The 21,640-nt window shown below is 35.0% G+C and overlaps 1 protein-coding gene across 1 annotated transcript; it reads right to left on the bottom strand.

Annotated features, from left to right (window-relative positions):
* Positions 1-2,523: 2,523 nt before the first annotated feature.
* On the bottom strand, positions 2,524-4,542 carry LOC145627732 (putative serine/threonine-protein kinase PBL3; the record flags this gene model as incomplete). Its single annotated transcript, XM_081680085.1, has 5 exons — positions 4,539-4,542; positions 3,705-3,979; positions 3,481-3,616; positions 2,680-2,816; positions 2,524-2,580 (listed from the first exon to the last, which is right to left on the bottom strand). Coding segments are annotated over exons 1-5 (609 nt in total), but the record flags the coding sequence as incomplete, so codon positions are not given.
* Between the last annotated feature and the right edge of the window lie 17,098 nt (positions 4,543-21,640).

Genomic DNA, 21,640 nt, shown 5'->3' with positions numbered 1-21,640 from the left:
AAAAATGATTGTAAATTATGTGCAACTTTTAACACAGAAAATAAAATAATTTAAAGCCACAATTGTATATATACATATAAGCTTTTATATATATATATATATATATATATATATATATATATATATATATTATATTTGCATTAAAAGATGCAACAGTATCAATCATATTCAACGGAGTACTACCCTATTTCATTGTAAGTATGCCTTATTTGGTATTATTCACCTTTTTTTTTTAATTAATTTTTAATTTACCCTTAGAATTATACTCCGTATTAAATATTTTCTATTTTATTATATTTCGTAGATTACGTAAAACTGAACTCACTAAAGTCAAGCGAAACATGAACAAACAAAACTTACTTTTGTTACTTAATCCAACTTAAAGGCCAATCGCATCTAGTACTCTTCCAACAAACGGAGAGAAAAATACAAACCTATAACCTATCGTACACAAGCCTTCAATTTTACTTTTGTTACTTAATCCGTATATAATAATGTTTGATTGCATTAAAATAAGAGGGACATGGGTTTAGAGTAATGGAACTATTTGTAGTGTGATGAGAACCGTACTAGCCCGTGAACTTTTACCTTTAAAACATTATTTGTCATTTAGTTTACATCTCTTAGCTTTTTGTTTCTAACCTTTAATTTATTTTCATTCCATTCTCATTCTATCTCTTTACCTTTTTTATCAACAACGCTTGTAAACAAAACCCATGTGATGTGCACCACCGTTAAGTTCCTCTAGAGTCACAGACCAAAGTCACCGCCATATCCAAACAATTTTAATGATTCACATTCCAAATTTGTATCTTATTTTATATGTTTAGTATGTCTAGTGATTAGTGAATGATGAGCTGGATATTTTCAGGATGTTTTCTTATTGCATGCGTAATAATGAGATGTATGTATTTACACTATCGTACTTCAATACAAGTATATTAGTAGACAACTAGACAAGGATCATAAAATAAAGTGAAGGGACGGTTTGCCCCACCATCTTCTTCAAGAATGACAAGTAGATCTTTTTATTAGCTATAAAGATTAAGATTAAGGTCGCACTTGTACGTCAATTAGAGTGCGAGTCCACTTTTAAGACATAAAAAATTTTACGTACCTTGAAATCATATGGTAATAAGGAAATAAGAAAAGTAATGTGTACGCTGAATGAAGGTTCTAGGATATAATTTATACTCTTTGAAAATTTTGATTAATATATATATATATATATATATATATATATATATATATAAATATATATATATATATATTGCAGTTATCATTTTTTTTAAGGATATGATATTGGTCCCACCTTAACTTTCTATCACAGGAATAGCAAGGAGGTTAATAACCACGAGAAGGGGGTAATGAGCATCGAACCCAGGATAAAGCCGAAGGAACTGAATCTTGCTCCAACTGAGCTAAACTTCTCATCAGTCTAATTGTAAGTATCATGGACTCATGGTCACATAGTCTTAACTCTAAAAAAAAAAAAGAAAAAAGAAAAAAAAAACATTATTTACAAAGTACTTCATATTAGTGTGTACAATCCACATATGCAAACTCTGATGTGACTGTAAATATTTAAAAAATATTTACTTAACAAAAAATCTTCGATTCTTTGTCAATTTGAAAAAACTAAAGAGCAATGAGATTCTTTGTCAATTTGAAAAAACTAAAGAGCAATGATATAGACATGACTTCCCTCAAAAAAAATAAAAATAAAAATAAAATTAGACATGACTTGGTCTCGTGTATAAAATAGCATGCCAAAACTTTAATCAACTAATCCGGCTGATCTTCACTAAATGTAATGTTAGGAAAATAAAGTAAGAATAACAATCTACAGGAGAATTTTCATAGTTGTACATGTTTAAGGTCTTACAATCTTACATATATTTCCATCAAAAAAAAAAAAAAAAAATAAAAAAAAAAAGGGGTCTTACATAAATTAGTTACATAGTTATAGGCTTACAACTTCCTGGAGTTTTTCTAAGACCGGTGACATTTCAGGCCTAGAATTTGGATTAGAATCAGTACACTGTAAAGCAAGTGCAGCAACCGCAACTGCAACATTTTCAGGATATTGGCCTTCCAATTTGGTATCCATGATTTGGAGCAACTTTCTCCGAAATAACTTCACCCAGTTTAGGAGATACTGATCGCCGATCATTGATTTTTTAAGTGCACGCCGGCCAGTTAGCAGTACAAGTAATAGAATCCCATAACTATAGACATCGCTCTTTGTTGAAACACAACCTGGTCCATATACTAAAGAAACCAATTGATTAGTACTACAATATTACACCCTTGTGTACAACTTAGCTTTAGGTACATGAAGGTGTTTTTAACGTTAATTCAAGTGTACAAGTTGGTTTGAGTATACATACATGTAGATATATCCGAGTGTATAATTAATTTTGAGGAGATCATATAGACAATTTCCGTACCTGAATCTACAGACTCTGGCGCTGCATAACCTTGCGCTACATAACCCTGCCTTGCATAACCCTGCCTTGCATAACCCTGAATGTCCATGACCTGAGGTGCTAGATAAGCTGGTAGCTTCACATTGAAATCCTGTAAGTAGAGAAATATATTACTCGTAGACAATTGCACAACAACAAAAAAAGAAAAGACATGAGAAAAATGTAGGAGTTAGTTGTTTAAACAACATACATCATCTAGCAAGATATGTGATGCATCAAGATAACGATATAAGACTTGTGATTCAGCGTCGTGAAGGAAAGAGAGTCCTTTGGCAGCACCTATAGCCACTTTCATCCTTGTTTCCCAAGAGATTGGTTGGATTCCCTCTGCATTTATATTTCCCAACAAACTATATCAAGACTTTTAGGAAATTTTGACAATTACCACCTTCTGTTATGTCCATTTTATCAATTACCACCTTCTATTTTTTATTTTGAAAATTACCACTTTCTATTTTCAAAAACATCAAAAGTTATCACATTCTTGCCTCCCAACTACCACATGACGTCATTTTAGGCTCATTCTTTCTCTTTTCTCCCTATTTCCCTCACATTTCTCATTCCTAACTCGATTCTCATCCCCCCTTTTACTTTTTTTCCCCCAAACAATAAAAAACACTTCAATTCACTCCTCCAAATCAAAATTGATGAACAATTATTGGTGGTTTGGGGGAAAAAAAGTGAAAGGGGAGATGAGAATCCAAATAGGAATGAGAAATGTGAGGGAAATAGGGAGGGAAGGGAAAGAATGAGCCCAAAATGACGTCACATGGTAGTTGGGGGCAAGAAGGTGGTAACTTTTCATGTTTTTGAAAATAGAAGGTGGTAATTTTCAAAATAAAAAATAGAAGGTGGTAATTGCTAAAATGGATATAACAGAAGGTGGTAATTGTCAAAAATACTTTTATAGCAAATGCCGGCAATTCTTCTAAGAATAATTACACTCATAAATTACAAAATTAAGAAACTATCAGTAAAATAAGACACTTACCTCTGAACAAATAGTTTTCTAGGCTTCCATTAGGCAAAAACTCGTACACCAGAAACCAATCTTCACTATCAACGCGATATCCAATAAGTTTCACTAGATTGGGATGGTGTAGTTGGCCAATATAGTTCAACTTTGCCTGCATCAAATAAGCTATGAGGAAAAATTTCGGGTAAGAAGTCTTAATGTGAAGGGAACGAACACAAATCATACAGTAGTGAACATACCAACCACTCCTTATCACCCTTGAAAACTTCGGATTTAAGGTGTTTTATAGAGACAGGAATTCCAGTTTCAGGGGCTGAAGGGCAGAGAGTCTGCTTATCAATCCACCCCTTGAAAACTATATCAGAATATTCACCTTTTTCAGTGAGGCTGTGGGAATATTCGATGCCAGTCGCAAAGTCGTTGCAGGAGAAGGCGTTTAAACCAGGAGTAGGCAATGTTTCATCATCAGATCTTTGAGTAGGAATACTCTGATTGCTGCTTTTGACATTTGTTGCTGAAACAATAGTGAAAATTTTCTCTAGGTAACAGAAATAAAAGCACAAAATAAACTTTTTACTTCTGCAATTTTTGATTATTTGCATCAATATCTAACTTCTCTACAAATATGTAAAATGTAATCCCTATACATATCCAAATAATATTCCACACTTATATTATGATTGAATATTTTAACACCACATTCCCATTTAAAATAGATAGGTGAAATTTTGTTGAACACTTCAATTTGATGAGATTGTGAGATAAAAGTTAATTGTGCAATGTATAAACTATTTTAAGATAAGTAAAATTAAGAAAAACTAATAATAAAATAGTAAAACCTAAATAAAATGTAAAGCATATAATGCTCCTAAGTTTTCTACCACAATTTATTTAGGATGAGTTTTTCCTATATAAACTGTAATTGATATCATTTTCAATATAAGATAATATAATAAAAGAAAACATATTCTTCAGTATTATTTCATTTTCAAGAATAAATATAAGTAGGTGCAGCAACTCTACTCATTTCTCATATAGTTTATAAATATTTCTTATTAATTTGATCCAATCACCCATTATACTTCCGCTGTCTCCAACAAATTTGGTATCAGAGCCGGAATAATTATATCATGGCTTCCAGTACATCAACACCATTTTTCTCTTATTCCCAACCGACACTTCCTATCTTTGATGGAGAACATTATGACTATTGGAGTAGTCAAATGCAAACATTCTTTATATCCCAAGATTTATGGGAGCTCGTGGAAGGAGGCTATGAAGACCTTCCAGAAAATCCTAATGAAGCACAACAAAAACTACACAAGGAAAACAAGAAAAAAGATGCACTTGCTTTACGATATATTCATGCAGCCGTGAGTAAAACTATATTTCCCCGCTTATATGGATTGAAAAAATCCAAAGAAGCTTGGGATACATTAAAACAAGGATTTCTAGGAAATGAAAAAGTTGTTGCTGTTAGATTACAAAATCTATGGAGAGATTTTCATAACCTGGAAATGCAAAAGACAGAAAATATCCAAGTTTATTTTTCCCGAGTCACGTAAATAGTTAATCAAATAAGAAGTCTCGGTGATACATTAGAAGAAAAAAGAGTTGTTCGAAAAGTATTAAGAAGTATGACAGAAAAATATAATTCTGCCACATTTATAATAGAAGAGTCTAAGGACTTGTCAACTCTCACAATGCATGAGTTGATGGGATCTTTGGAATCACATGAGCAAAATTGAAAAGAAATACAAATACCGATCAACTTGTAGATCAAGCATTTCAATCCCAACTTAACATATCAAACAAACAATATCAAGGAGAGTCAGAGAAAAGAGGGGGAAACCAAAGAGGACATCAATATGGTAGAGGCCGTGGTACCCAAAATTTTAGCCGTGGCCGAGGACAAAGTAGAGGAAGAGGTCGCGGACAATATCAAAATTATCAACAAAGGTCAAATAATTCTTGTCGTATTTGTGGTAAGTCTAACCATCAATCATCTGAATGTTATTTTAAATGTAAGAGATGTCGTAATTCAAATCATTCTCAAAAAGATTGTTGGCATCAAAATGGAAATAATACAAATGAAGCGAATTTCACCGCTAACGCTGAAGGTGAACAATTATTTCTTACGTGCATGGATGCACAAAATAAGTCTAGCAATTTATGGTTTCTCGATAGTGGTTGTAGCAACCACATGACAGGAAATAAGGACATGTTCATCAAGTTAGATATGGGTGTAGCAAATCAAGTCACCTTAGGTGATGGAAAAAAGGCAAACGTCGAAGGACGAGGAGTCATTGCTGTTAATAGCAAAGCAAATAACACAAAATACATACATGATGTTCTTTATGTGCCTAATTTGACACATAATCTCCTAAGTGTTGGGCAACTTGTTCAACGAGTATATTCAACAAATTTTGACAATGGGGAATGCATTGTTACGGACAAAAAATCTGGTACTATATTGGCGAAAGTACAAATGGTTGATAATAAAGTTTTCCCGCTTCATATGCCACAAAAGAAGCTGCAATTGCAAGCAAATGTTATGGATGAATCTTATCTATGGCACTTACGATATGGACACTTGAACCAAAAAGGATTACAATTATTGAAACAAAAAGACATGGTCGTGGGATTACCACACATTGATAGAAATATTCAAGTTTGTGAAGGATGTATATATGGAAAAATGCATCGTCTTCCATTCCCAAAAACTTCATGGAGAGCTAAAGCTCCTCTTGAATTAGTACATGCAGATATATTTGGCCCCACAAGAAATCCTTCTCTACAGAATAAGAGGTATTTTCTATTATTTGTCGATGATTACACTCGTATGATGTAGATATATTTTATTGATCAAAAGTCAAATGCTTTCAATGTATTTCTCCAATTTAAAGCATTAGTTGAAAGACAAAGTGGTTATATGATAAAGACATTGAGAACTGATAGAGGGGGTGAATTTATATATAACCCTTTTATGGAGCATTGTAGAAATGAAGGAATAAAAAGACAATTGACAGTCTCAAGAACACCTCAGCAGAATGGTGTAGCAGAGAGAAAGAATCGCACAATTGTAGAAATGGCAAATTTCACCAACTAAAGCAGTTAGTAACAAGACTCCTTATGAAGCTTGGAATGGTAGAAAACCGGTTGTTAGTCATTTAAAAGTTTTTGGATGTATTGCATATGCCTTAAACAAAAATCAAGGTAAAGACAAGTTCGATCCCAAAGGGAGAAAGTATCTTTTTGTGGGATATAGTGATGAATCAAAAGGCTATCGTCTCTTAGACCCACAAGCTAAGAAGCTAATAGTCTCCAGAGACGTTATATTTGAAGAATCGGCAAAATGGAAATGGGATAATGAAATAGTTCATTTTCCTGTGCAAGAAGAAGCTATAAATTCTCGTAACCCAGCTCCAACAACAATAAATAATGAAGCAAACAGTCCGCATAGATCTCCTAATAATGTGTCAAATACACAAACACAAGAAACCTCATCTTCTCCAGTTTTAAATCAACCAGGAAGAATTAGAAAAAGGCCTTCTTATTTGGATGATTACGAGTGCTATTTATCTAAAGCAAATGACACGGAAACATTAGCTTTATTTGCAAGTGAGCCTTCTAGCTATAAAGAAGCATCAAATGATGATATTTGGATAAAAGCAATGGATGAAGAAATTGCTATGATTGAGAAAAACAAGACATGGAAGCTTGTTGATTACCCTGAAGGTAAAGATATTATTGGTCTAAAATGGGTTTATAAAACAAAACTAGACCAAGACGGAAATATTCAAAAACACAAAGCAAGGCTTGTTGTCAAAGGATATGCTCAAAACCCCGGAGTTGATTTCAATGAAACATTTGCTCCAGTAGCTCGTATTGAAACCATTAGGACAGTGTTAGCCATAGCTGCACAGAAAGAATTATATGTTTATCAGCTTGATGTGAAATCCGCATTTCTGAATGGTGTATTAGAAGAAGAAGTGTATGTGGAGCAACCACAAGGTTATGAAATTCAAGGGCAAGAAGATAAAGTTTATCGCTTGCATAAAGCGCTCTATGGGCTTAAGCAAGCGCCAAGAGCTTGGAATAGTAGAATTGACAAACATTTTATGAATAACGGATTCAAAAAGAGTCCAAGTGAACCATCACTTTACATTAAAGAAAACAATGATGGGCATTTTCTCATTGTTTGTCTTTATGTTGATGATCTAATCTACACTGGAAATGATATGAAACTCATTAATGAGTTCAAAGAGTCTATGATGCAAGTATTTGAAATGACAGACTTAGGACTCATGAAATACTTTCTTGGAATTCAAGTTACGCAAACCAAGGGAGAAATTTTCTTTAATCAAGAAAAATATACTATGGATCTCCTAAAGAAATTTCATATGGAAAATTGCAAACCAGTGAATACTCCTATGGCATTGAATGAAAAATTAAGTCAAGATGATGGAGCTAGTAAGGTCGATGGTAATGTGTACAGAAGTTTGGTAGGTTCTTTACTATACTTAATTCATACAAGACCTGACATAGCTCAAGCAGTGAATATGGTATCAAGGTTTATGAATAATCCTAGCAAATTACATTTTGCTGCCGCAAAAAGGATATTACGATATCTTCAAGGTACTAAGAAAGTAGGTCTAAGATACCAGAGTGAAGTTGATAAAGAATTGATTGGTTATACTGACAGTGATTGGGCTGGTTCCATTGATGATCGTAAGAGTACATCAGCCTACATTTTATGTTTAGGCACTAAGATAATATCATGGAATTCAAAGAAACAACAAACAGTAGCACTTTCTTCTGCAGAAGCAAAATACATGTCTGCTACTGAAGCAGCATGTGAAGCAGTTTGGGTACGAAGAATTTTAAAAGACTTGGGTCTTCAGCAAGAAAGCCCCACGATGATATTTTGTGACAATATGTCTGCTATCGCTATGACAAAGAATCCAGTGTTTCATGCAAGAAGTAAACACATTGAGATTCGACATCATTTTATACGTGAATTAGTCAATGAAGAAAAAATACAGCTCGAGTTCATCAACACTAATGATCAGCCAGCAGATATGCTTACCAAAGCTATAACAACAGAAAAGTTCGAGAAATTTAAAACATTATTAAACATTGCAAATTAAGAGGGGGAATTTGTGAGATAAAAGTTAATTGTGCAATGTATAAACTATTTTAAGATAAGTAAAATTAAGAAAAACTAATAATAAAATAGTAAAACCTAAATAAAATGTAAAGCATATAATGCTCCTAAGTTTTCTACCACAATTTATTTAGGATGAGTTTTTCCTATATAAACTGTAATTGATATCATTTTCAATATAAGAGAATATAATAAAAGAAAATATATTCTTCAGTATTATTTCATTTTCAAGAATAAATATAAGTAGGTGCAGCAGCTCTACTCATTTCTCATATAGTTTATAAATATTTCTTATTAATCTGATCCAATCACCCATTATACTTCCTCTGTCTCCAACAAAGATTAGCAATGTTTACTTACACAAATAGATTTTTCATAAACGCCACCTTTCATATGATGCAAAATATATTAACTAAACCAAAGGTGCATTAGATAGTTATACAACTCAAGAACTATACAAGAATAACAAATAGGCTTCAAAGCTTAAGAGGTCTTGGTACGACGGTATGATACATTGATACACGAGCTTTACCATGAAGCACCGTACTCCTAGAACGGCTAGCTAGAAGATTATACAGTCTTGGATTACATATTTACAGTTTGGCAACAATCAAACAGAATCACAAAGTCTTGAAATAATCTAAGTAACCTGATAAACTATTAGCTCCATACAGAACAGAGAACACAATTAACAATTAAGATAGCACCAATATACAAGGCTAATTTCACCATCAAATAATAAACATGCCTTTTTAAAAAAAAAAATGCAACAAAGACCTTCAAACATGCTAACTAACACAACATTCTAAATGAAATCAAATCTAAACTAATCTTTATGATAAAAAGACAGGTACTAGTTTTCTTTTACATGAAAAAAGTCGTAGGTAGCCTAATTGGCTTAATTACCCGTCATTATATTACACCAATTTAGAGGATCACTCACCTAACTTGACAATAGTTTTTTTTTTTTTTTTTTTTTTTTAATGTTAAAAAGACTCTACCAAACTAACATTTCTTAAGAGCAGAGGGGAAGATAAGATAATTCCTTTACTCCATAGCACGCATATGTAGTTGATGGGCTTAAACTTGCGACTTCAAAGTTATGTACCAACTCTACCAAGCTAGCTTGGTTAAACATTTATAGGTGTTACATTCGACTTTTCTTATCAATCCATATACTATAATACTTCGTATATATAAATACTATTATTAGTTTCTTGCTTTCTTCTTATTTTTCTTATTTTAAGCACCCTTTCACAAAACAAGTTTACATCTAACAATACTATACGATATTCTTCAATTGCACACACAAATTCTAAACTACAAGAATACACATGCCTAAACCAAAAGTTTAAGTTGATGGTTGAAGTTCAAGGTCAGTTTATATACTCTATCACATAAAAACACTATAAGTAATTAATACAAAGTAGAATCATGCCATACCAGAATTGGGATTAGAGTTGATAGACTTTAGCGGTGTAGAAGTACTCATACAATTGCCCATTCTATATATCCAACAACAACGGAAAAAGGGATTGACAAATGAAACTTGAAAGTATTAGTTGGCTTCATCCCTAATAACTCACAATTATAGATCGATGACAAGGAGTGAATTGGGTAAGAAGCTTAAGCTATATGTAGCAATGGATGATTATTTGACAGTTTCCTAGGAAGGAAAAGCATATAAAGTCTAAAAGAAGTAATATTTAGAAATAAAAAATGATTAGATTAGCATGAATGAGTACATTAATTTATAAATTAAGATTGACTACATTGACTAATAGTAGTGAATGGGAATGGGAAGAGAAGGACAAGCTGGACAACCTAACTCTATTATTCAATCAATTAAGTACTCCCCACCATGGGCACCATCCCCGGCCATATGATTCTTCCACTTTCGTTTTTGGATTGTAGTTTGAATAATCCGATACACTACTACGGAGGAGTACAATCTTATTTAGAGGTGTCAAAAGTAAACTCGACCCGATTCAATTCGAAACTGATCTGAAAAATATCTCATTCAAATTCGACTCGCATAGACATGGTGCACACAATAATTAAGAATGAATCAAATTTTTAAAAAAATTGACCGGACCAGCCCAACTTCACCAAACCCGATTCGAACGCCTGAATTGACACCTTTTATCATAATAAGGCTCTATTTATTTTAATGAAAAACAATTTATTAGAAAAATGATTCTCCAAGGAAAATTACAATTGTGAAAATGGTTTTCCTCCATTTGTATCCTTGCAAGAAAAATTGAAGAGAAATGGGGACTGTGTTACATGGACTCAGGTATGTGTGTCGGACACGGACACGTGTCCAAGTGTCCTTTTCGTCAATTTTCAAAATTTTAGGATACTTTCATTTTGTGCAAAAAAAATATTATAAGTAAAAAAAAGTTAAAAGTGAAGAGGTTGAGTGGTTAAAAAAACTAATAAATGTTGTCAGTGACTACAACTTTCTATCCAATAAAAAATATTAAAAGTAAAAAAAGAGGTTGAGTAGTTAAAAAATAAAATATAACCAAAATGAAGAGCATCACAGAGCAGCCCACCCTACTTGTTTTTTATTTTTTTTATTATTATTTTTTATCAATACAGCTGTCCCACTTACCACAAAACCTCGTTCTTATCATTTTATCAGCCTTCACCTCTGAGTCTTTCATTCTCTTCTTTCACTCTCTATTTCTTTATCATGCATTCATGTGGTTGCTACACGCCGGCAACAATGGAGTCCACCACAAAAATCCGACCAACTCACGAATTCAGGCTGTTTTGGGGGGATTTAAGTTGTCTATCGGTCGAAAATGCGGAGTTTTTATACTATGGTTTCTCCCTTTCCCCTCTCTCTGGGATTTTAGCCGAGTCCGGTGAACATAGAATGGGGAAATAAAAGTGAAAGGGGGAGGTATGACCGTATGAGATGTAAAGAGTAGGAAGAAGAATGTAGCATACCTTCATTTAATTTTAAAAGGAAAAAATTTTTCACTCTTGAGAAATGTTGAGTATAGTTGTAAATATCTTATGTACAAAATATTTATAGTGATGACTAGGACAAAGTGTGTTAGGCTTTTCCGCATTTCTAGGAAAGTTGTTAAAGTTAGTTGCTGTAATAATAGGTATTTAAAGGTGTAATAATCAATAATCAAACGAGTTATCATTTTACACAATTTTAATTCCTCTTTATAGATTTTTCTCTCTTTTCTCTTGTTATCTCTCTCTTTTAAATATTTGATAATATTGAAGTTTCACATGGTATCACAACAATTCCTGGTAAGTTATTTGATTTTCTTCTTCTGATTTCTTATTTTGGTCGTTTGATTGAACGGAATATCTTTTTTATTCAATCAATTTTTCAAGTGTTATTGCGATTTCTTGCGATTGCGATTTTGATCTCTTCTCTTTGATTCTTTGTTTTCTTAAGCTTCTTTTGAGCTTCAATTATTTGATAATGGCACCTGTTGTTTCTTCACAGTCAATCAACAATGGTGTTAAATTCAATGATCCTTATTACCTTGCTAATGGTGATCATCCAGGAATGCAGCTTGGGAATAATATTCTGATCTTACTGGCTCTAATTTTGTGAGTTGGAGTTGTAGTGTAAGAATGCCGTTAATTGCGTTAAATGGTTATGTCATGGAATTTGAACTCTATGGATAAGAATCTAGTTGAATGTTTATGTTTGTTAATTCGTCTACTGAATTATGGTCTGAAATTTTTGAGAGGTTTGGACATAGTAATGCTCCTCAATTATTTGATTTGCATAGGAATCTGAATCTTGCTGCTCAGAATAATGATAGTATTGCTGAATGCTATGGAAGATTAAAAAGATGTTGGGATGAGTTGCAAGTTTTGGAAGGTTTTCCAAATTGTACTTGTGTAGCTTTGAAGAAGTGCAGTTGTGGAATTCGGAAGAAGGTCTTTGAAATGGACCAGAGCGAAGGAAATTAATGCAGTTGTTGTATGGACTTAACAAGAATTATGATCAAGTGACGACTAACTTGTTAAGTTCTGGTCCTTTACCCACTATTAACAAGGCATATCATACAATAAAGCAGAATGAGCAACAAAATAAGCTCAATCAGACTACTGCCTCACTTGAAATGGGTGCATTGAATACAAAGTTCATAATTCTTTTCAACCTAAGTTGTTTCCTAAACTAGTTTTTCAGCAAAGAAAATACAATTTTAAGAGGATTAAGAATGATATTGTCCGTGATCATTGCAAGAAGAGAGGTCATCCGATCCTAAAGCTATATGGAGTGCCTAATTGGTATACAGCTCAGAAGGCTAAGGGAGGTGTAAAGATAGCTGCAAATGTGTCCAGTGATTATGGAACTCTTAGAAGAGCACCTACAGATCATTCTAAGTGTAGCAAGGGTTCTAGATTAGGTATTGGTGGTTCTGGTCCTGCAAATGATTCTTTTGCATGCACAACTACATCTATGGTGTACAATGAATTCATGAATCTCATGCAGACTAATTCTCGGATGGATAATCCTCCACTACTAAAATTCGGCCAAATTGCGATCGTCTCTGACGATCGATGAAAATAGCAAAAACGGCCGCTAAAAATAATTGCGACTGTCAACGGTCGTAACGTGGTGGTCATTATTCACGTGGTCGCATATATTAATAACATCTAGCCTCACCAACCCACCGAAACCACCTTTACCTACCACCACTGCCAACCCTAACCACCTTTACCCATCACCACTGCCCACTCTAACCACCTTTACCCACCACCACTGCCCACCCTACCCACCTTTACCCAACACCACCGCCCACCCTAAAGTACCACCAGCCACCCCAAATGACCTTGAAAATACCATTAGCCACCATGAGAACTCCAGCCCACCTCGGATTCACATCCCTTTCCCACGAAAACCCTAATTAGCCACCACAAAAGCCACCCGTAAACAAAATTAACAAAAATTCAAACATGAAAATCAAACAAAATTAAACCAATTAAAATTAACGAAAATAAAATCTAATATAACAATAATCAAACAATTTCACTTTCAAACCCAAAAATTAATGAAAATTAAGCCACAAAATTATCAAAAGTACCCGAAAATCAAACCCAAAAATAACAGAAAAAAAAAAACAAAATCAAACTAAAAAACAAACGAAAACAACCAAAAACGAAACTAAAAATTAATCAAAAACACAAATACATACCTCAAACTTTGAATTTTACCTCAAATTTGGCTTAATAAGGCCAAATTCGACCATGAAAAGTCTAGATCTAGAATTTTCATGGTGGAATTCGACCTTAAAAACCGTTAACTTGTTTACACCATCACCGAACTCGCCAACACCGGACTCGAACTCGCCATTACTAGACTCGCCAACACGGGACTCTTTGAGAGGAGAAGGAGAAGAGGAAAGAGATCAAGGAGAAGAGGAAAGAGAAGAAGGAGAAGGGGAAACAGATCGGTGAAAGTAGAAGAGGAAAGAGAAAAGGAAAGAGAGAGGGGAAAAGAGGAGAGAGGCATGAGAAGAGAGAGCTATAAAAGAAATAGTAGAGTGGTTATACACTGATTAGGGTTAGGGTGTGCACCTCTTTTATATTACTTTTTTTTTTTTTAAAAAAAAGCACTTTTGCGACTGGTATTAGCGATCGTAATTTTGCGACCAAATCTCAAACAGTCGCAATTGTAGCATTTTGCAACTGCTACTAACGGTCGCAACAACATTACTTTAATTTTGAATGGTTTTTTACATGTATTTTATTTTTAAAAATTATTTAAATACCTATGCAACCGTTTTATAACCCAAAAACGGTCGCAATATTGCGACCATGTAAAAATCAGTCGCAAATTTCATATTTTGCGACCGTTTTTATGACGATTGTAGAAAAATGATCGCCAATTGGCCGAATTTTAATAGTGCTCTTTCATCTGAGGTTAACTTTGCAGGTGTAACTATTGCTTCTAATGTGGATGCTCTAGTTAATAATTTTGATAAGTCTTGTTGGATTATTAACACTGCTGCTACTGATCACATGACAAGTAATCTGGAATTGTTTACTTCATATAAGTTGCTTTAAAATCCAGTTAAAGTTGGTTTACTAGATGGAACTATTAAATCAGTGCTTTATGCTGGTAGTATATGCTTAAAACCACAAATTATTTCACAAAATGTCCTTTATATACCTGATTTCAAGCATAATTTGTTGTTAGTAGGAAAGTTTCTTGATCATAATCATTTGTGTGCTCGTTTTGAAAAAAGTTCTTGTTTCTTTTAGGATCTTGTCACTAGTTAATCCAAGGCTATTGGTACAAGAGAATCTGGTTTATACAGATTTAGTTCTGCTTCTTCTTTGTTATCTTCTAAAAATAATAATAGTGTTACTTCCTTTGTTCATAACACTATTACTTTATTTGTAAAGCCTAGTGTTGGGCTTGTTCATGCTAGACTAGGACATATTTATGCCAGCAAGCTAAATCATGTAATAGTTTCTATTCTTGGTAATAATAATGGACATAACTGTGATTTTACTTGTGAAGCATGTGTAATGGGGAAACATCATAAATTGCCTTATCCTGCTTCTGTTTCTATTGCTTCTGCCCCTTTTGAGTTGATTGATGTGAATCTTTAGGGTTAAATATAGAAGACCATCCTTGTACGGGGCTACTTACTTTCATATTGTCCTTAATGATCATACTGGATTAACTTGGACACATCTACTGCATGATAAGACTCACGTATATGAGGTTTTATTAGCTTTTCTTGAGTGTGTTGAGAATTTGTTTGGGGTTACAGCTTAGACTCTTAGAAGTGACAATAATGGCACTGAATATTCAAGATTCTTGTACTCAATTATTGGCTTTGAAGGGTATAGTTCATCAAAGGAGTATTCTTGATAATCCTCAACAAAATGGGAGGTTTGAGCACAAACATAGACACTTATTGGATACTGCATGAAGTTTGAGAATTCATGCTTCTTTGCCTTTGATGTTTTGGGGTGAGTGTTTTCTGGTTGCAACCTATCTTATTAATCTTCATCCAAGTTCAGTGTTGAATTGGAAGAGTCCACATGAGTTGTTGTTTGGGAAATCTCCTAATTATGGGCATTTAAGGGTGCTTGGATGTCTTTGTTATGCTCCTTAGAAAGTTGGTGATAAGTTTGAGCCTAGCTAGATCTAGGAATTGTGCGTTTATTGGGTATCCATATGCCCGAAAAGGAAACATGTTGTTTGATTTGGCTGCAAACAAGATTATTTTTGAGCAGGGATGTTGTATTTTGTGAGACTATTTTCCCTTTCCAGTCACCAAAACCTATAGATGTTGTTTATTTTCTCCCTATTATGAATCCTGCTCTTGATAACTCTCAACCTATATCTTCTGATTCATTATCGCAACCTTTCAACTCTTGTTCCGAGCACAATTTTAGTGATCAAAATATTTCTTCTTCTAATTCTTCTACTCCAGATTCTTATTCTCGCTTCCTCTGATCATTCTCCTCCTAACACTCCTTCTCCTCCTATTGTCAGACAGTCTTCTAAACCTAGAAAAAATCCAAAGAAATTTGATGATTTCTGTTTAGGGTAAAAATACCCTAGACATGTGGACCAATGAGAGGAGGCCACGTGTCAAGTTCAGGATGGCCCGAGTGGCCCAATAGTCTCCTGACACGTGTCCCCTTCAGATAAACTTCTAAAATGGCGGCCTTCAAGGGCCCAAATCTCAAGATGCGCCGTAATTCGGCGCAACCCACTAGAATCTAGGTCAAGCGACCTAAATAGGGGCACTGCTACCAATGACCCTATAAATAGGGAGATATTTCCCCATTTTGGGGACACATTCAATCATTTATTACACCTACTTTCTCTCTCATAAGAGAAACACCTGAGCTTGGAATCCAAGCAGATCCCCACCTAAATTTCAGTACTCTTTATTCTCTTTCAAGTTACTAACTTGATCGTCGAAGGCGGAGCTCCACCACCCGGAGTCTCCGTTGTTTTTGCAGGTACAGCTCAGCCGGACCAATCTTTGTGACGTAACTCCCCAAAGGACAAAAACAATTAAACCATTTGGCGCCGTTTGTGGGGAGAGTACCTCAAGGATGGTTCAAGAGTCTGTACCACCTAGGGATATCAATGGGGTGGGTCGGGGCGGATGTTGGCCTTCCCATCCCTATCCCCACCTAAAATTTTCATCCCCATCCCCGTCCCCATCCCTGCGGCGGGTCAAAAATTCATCCCCATCCCCGCCCCGGCGTGTACAATTCCAAAACCATCCCCGCCCCACCACCCACTTGGATATCCATCCCCACTTAATCCCCACCTAATACCCGCCTAATCCCCACCTAAGACCCACCTTCCAATACACAATCCAACATATTTAATACTACGTATAAATTACAACAAGTAAAATTATTATTAATATTACACACTTTTTTTAGTTATAAAATTAGTGTTTTACAATTATTATATCGACAATTTTATTTTACATATTTTTTTACATATAAAATAGTATAAAATTATATAATTTTGTTTTATAAAATATATAGATGTGGGTGTAAGGTGGGGATAAGGTGGGTACGAAGCGGGGCGGGGATGGGGCGGGTACAATGTAAAATCCACCCCCGCCCCATCACCCATCGCGGGTATGATTTTAATTCCCATCCCCGCCCCACCACCCACCAAACCAAGACCCATCCCCGCCCCACTGGGCAGGGATGGGGCGGGTCTCCTACTTGACCCGCCCCACTGACATCCCTAGTACCACCTCCTGAACGTCCGGTAGACGAACCAGAAATCTTTACTGACCAAGAGGATGATGATCCTCAGGCTGAAACTTATATAGCCAGTGGTGGCTCAAGCGCATCCGGCCCAGAGACACTCTGAAGCGGGGTTCCAGCCAGGCGGGTACAAAACGACCCCCTGGACAGCTGGAAGGGGAAACCCATACGGCCAGTGGATCCGCTCCCGTCACTCGAGACGAACTTATAAAATTCATGACTAGTTTCAAGGGTGAAATTAAGGATCTTATTACCAAGAGCCGGGCTGGCCCAAGTAGGGGTCAATCGGCAAGAAAGACTCCTCTGGAGAAGGGAAAGTCAATCAGAGATAGGCAGCCAACTCCTCATCCAAAGGAGAAGGCAGCCGGGACCATTGATTGGTCCAAGATTCTTCTGCCTCTGAGGAATACCAACAATCTCCGTCGGACTGAACAACAGGTGGGAAACAAAAAATCAACACTTGATGCCCATGAGATCAACACCCGCAAGAGGAATCAACAGTTGTCTGAGTCAACTTCTACATCAAGCTTTCCAGACAGCTTTAAAAATACATCTGCAGGTGTAGGGAATATTTCAAGCATTATCCCTAGCTTGAACCCCACTGTGATCATACACTAAAGTACGGTGGCGTCCAAAGGGAAAGAAGATAGAGCAAAAGAGTCGCCAACAAGTTTTAGGAACTTGTAAACCGTTCACGAGGTGAAGGTTACACCCCTTAACGATCAAGGAGATCGTTAACTCCAATAGGTCTGGAACCATGACTGGTAGTTCAGGGATGAAGGTACAAATCCAACCTAAAAGAGATTGAACCTACCTTAATAATAGGCCTCTACTTTATTCTGATCGTATTCATGTGCGCTTTCTGACTAACATGCAATAAATAGGTTTAACCCTAAACCTGTTTAATCTATGTTGGTTGAATATTAATGCACAAATAAATCTATTATTGGCGATCACTTGAATTATAATCAAATTAACCCTAAACAAGATTATTAATTATCTTATTAAGCGTGATTACAAGTACCAATTCCCTTTAAACATGCATAAAAGGTGTGATCAAGCAATTACGATAAATATAATATATATCAAGCAACATAATTATCATCATAATAAAATTATAATCATAAATCATAATCATGTTAAAGCATAATAATAGCAAGATCCTAGGCATGATACTAATAAGATTAATAACAAACCCTAGCATGTCACTAAGCAAGAAAAATCAAAGCTTTAACCCTAACATGATACTAACATGAATATTAGGAAAAGAATAGGAAGCATCGCATGAATCACAATTGCCATATGAAATTATAGTCGTTACCCTAAACATGATACTAGGAAGCAATAAAACATCCTAACATGATACTAGGAATCAAAATAACAATCTAAGCATGATCTCTATATCAAAATATCAATAAATCAATTAAAGCACTTACTTTGATGCCTCGTACCTCTTTCTAATAACAAAATACACGCGTTAGTAACTTCAAGCTAAGGAAAATAATAATCAAACAATTAAATTAAATAACAATTGAAATAAAGAGTTGGGACCAAACCCTCAGAAATTAAAACCTTTCACGTCTAGGGCGAAGGCAATTCGAATAATGCTAGGTGCTTCTAGGTCTTGTGAATGCGGAATTTTGTATGTAAAAGGGTTGGTTTAGAAAAGAAAGAGAAGAGAATTCTTAAAAGCTAGAGAGAATAAGAAAACTAGAGAGTTTGATTCTAATTCTTGAGAATTGATGATATCTGATGATTAAAAACGGAGGTTTTAGGAGGCTATTTATAGAAAAACTCAGCCAAACGGATAGAAAAACAAATCAGAGTTTCGATGAGAATAAAACTGGTTAGCGCCAGACGCTGAACATTAGTGTCAGGCGCTAATCCCTGTCGTCAGACGCTAACAATTAATTTCACGCGTTTTCTTAATTTCGATAAAATTTAGCCATACAGAGGGGGAAAATCGTATTTTCCTCAAAAACACTCTTTTATTCTGATTAAAACTCCAAAAAGTCAACCAAAGTCAATTTATCAATGCTAATTGAATTAGGAATGAAAAGAACCTTCTAGAAGGATATAGAAGTCTAAAATCAATTCTAATTGCATTAGGAATGATAAATCCATATTAGGCCCTCCTCTAGATCATTGGGCCGCATATAAGGATCAAACCTGGCCCAATTTAGTATTTTGGCCATAACTTCCTCATTATTCATCGGAATTGGGCTTATAATATATCATTGGAAAGGTCTTTTCAAGCCCCATCCAACTACACAATTATTGGACCCTTGCTATGGACCCAACCAAACTGGATTGGCTGTTTTCTTAAAATAGATTTTCGAAAACAGAGAAAAGAGAAAGGAATTAAAAACTATTTGCAACACTAGACTTTCCCCACTTTCACTTCATTCTGTAGGGAATAGTTTCAAGCCTTTAAAAATCCCACTAGCTCGAACCCCACTGTGATCATACACTAAAGTACGGTGGCGTCCAAAAGGGAAGAAGATAGAGCAAAAGAGTCACCAACAAGTTTTTGTGGAACTTGTAAACCGTTCACGAGGTGAAGGTTACACCCCTTAACGATCCAAGAGATCGTCAAATCCATAAGGTCATGAACCAAATAAGGGTTAAGGGATGATGGTACAAATCCAACCTAAAAGAGATTGAACCTGCCCTAATAATAGGCCTCTACTTTATTCTGCTCGTATTCATGTGCGCTTTCTGATTAACATACAATCAATAGGATTAACCCTAAACCTGTTTAATCTATGTTGGTTGAATTTAATGCACAATAAACTATTATTGGTGATCACTTGAATTATAATCAAAATTAACCCTAACAAGATTATTAATTATCTTATTAAGCATGATTGCAAGTACCAATTCCCTTTAACATGCATAAAAGGTGATCAAGCAATAACAATATAAAATATGATATGCATATCAAGCAACATAATAAATAATCATAAACATTAGAAAGAACATAGGAAGCATCATACTTTTAATCATACTTGATATTAAAAACACCCTAAACATGATACTAGGAATATCATAATAACAATATAAACATGATGTCTACATCATTAAAATCAATAAAACCATTAAAGTACTTACTTGGATGCCTCGTACCTTTTTCTAATTACAAAATACACACGTTAGTAACTTCAAGGAAAATAATAATCAAAACAATTAAATTAAATAATGGAAAGAGAGATTTGGGACCAAACCCTCAGAAATTAAAACCTTTCACGTCTAGGGCGAAGGCAACTTCGAATATGGCTAGGTGTATCTAGATCTTGTGAATGCGAAATTTGTGTTAAAAAGCAAAATAGAAAAGAATACTAAAGAATCAATGTTATTGATGATTGATGAGCGAAAGATGACGAATGAAGAAAATTGATGAGAATTGATGGTGTATTCGTGTTGACAATCCGTGAATGAAAACGGAGTTTTGATACGATATTTATAGAGAAAATCAGCCAAAAAAAGATAATTTATCAAAACAGAGTCTGAAGACCACAGAACCACCTTGGCGCCAGCCTTGGCTCATTGGCGCTAGGACCAGTGGCTAGCGCCAGGCGCCAATGGCTGGCGTCTGGCGCCAATCCTGGTTCCAAGCGCCAAGGCCTGGGGTTGGACGCCAAACCGGCTTTTAACGCGTTTTCGAAATTCTGATAAAATTCCCGTACTGGAAGATAAAATAATATAATTTCAGTCGAAAATGCTATTTGATCTAATTAAAACTCTAAAGAATCCTAATTGAATTAAGAATGATGAGAACCTTCTAGAATGTTCTAGAAGACCAAAACTATTCCTAATTACATTAGGAATAATAAATCATATTAGGCCCTCCCCTAGATCATTGGGCCGTACTTAAAACTCAAACCGGACCCAGTTTAGTAAATTGGCCATAAATTCCTCAATATTCATCGGAATTGGGCTTATAATATATCGTTGGAAAGGTCTTTGCAAGCCCCATCCAACTACACCACTATTGGACCCATATCTTGGACCAACCAAACTGTATTTGCTGTTTTCTTAAAATAAAGTTTTCAAAAACAGAGAGAAGAGAAAAGAAAAGAAAAGAAAATAAAACTTTCCGCAACACTATACCTTTCCACACTTTCGTTTCATTCGATTATGATTTGACGTGAAAGGTACTCATCACTGGGTTTGGTTTTGGGGAGACACAAATGGGTGTCTACAGAAGCCCCCACTTTGACCGAGTTTGGAGAAACGCAAGTTTCGAAAAACGAAAGT

This window comes from Chenopodium album, chromosome 4, assembly GCF_948465745.1.
Source record: "Chenopodium album chromosome 4, dcCheAlbu1.1, whole genome shotgun sequence".
In the NCBI taxonomy this organism is placed as follows: Eukaryota; Viridiplantae; Streptophyta; class Magnoliopsida; order Caryophyllales; family Amaranthaceae; genus Chenopodium; species Chenopodium album.
This window is presented reverse-complemented; position numbering and strand designations above follow the sequence as displayed.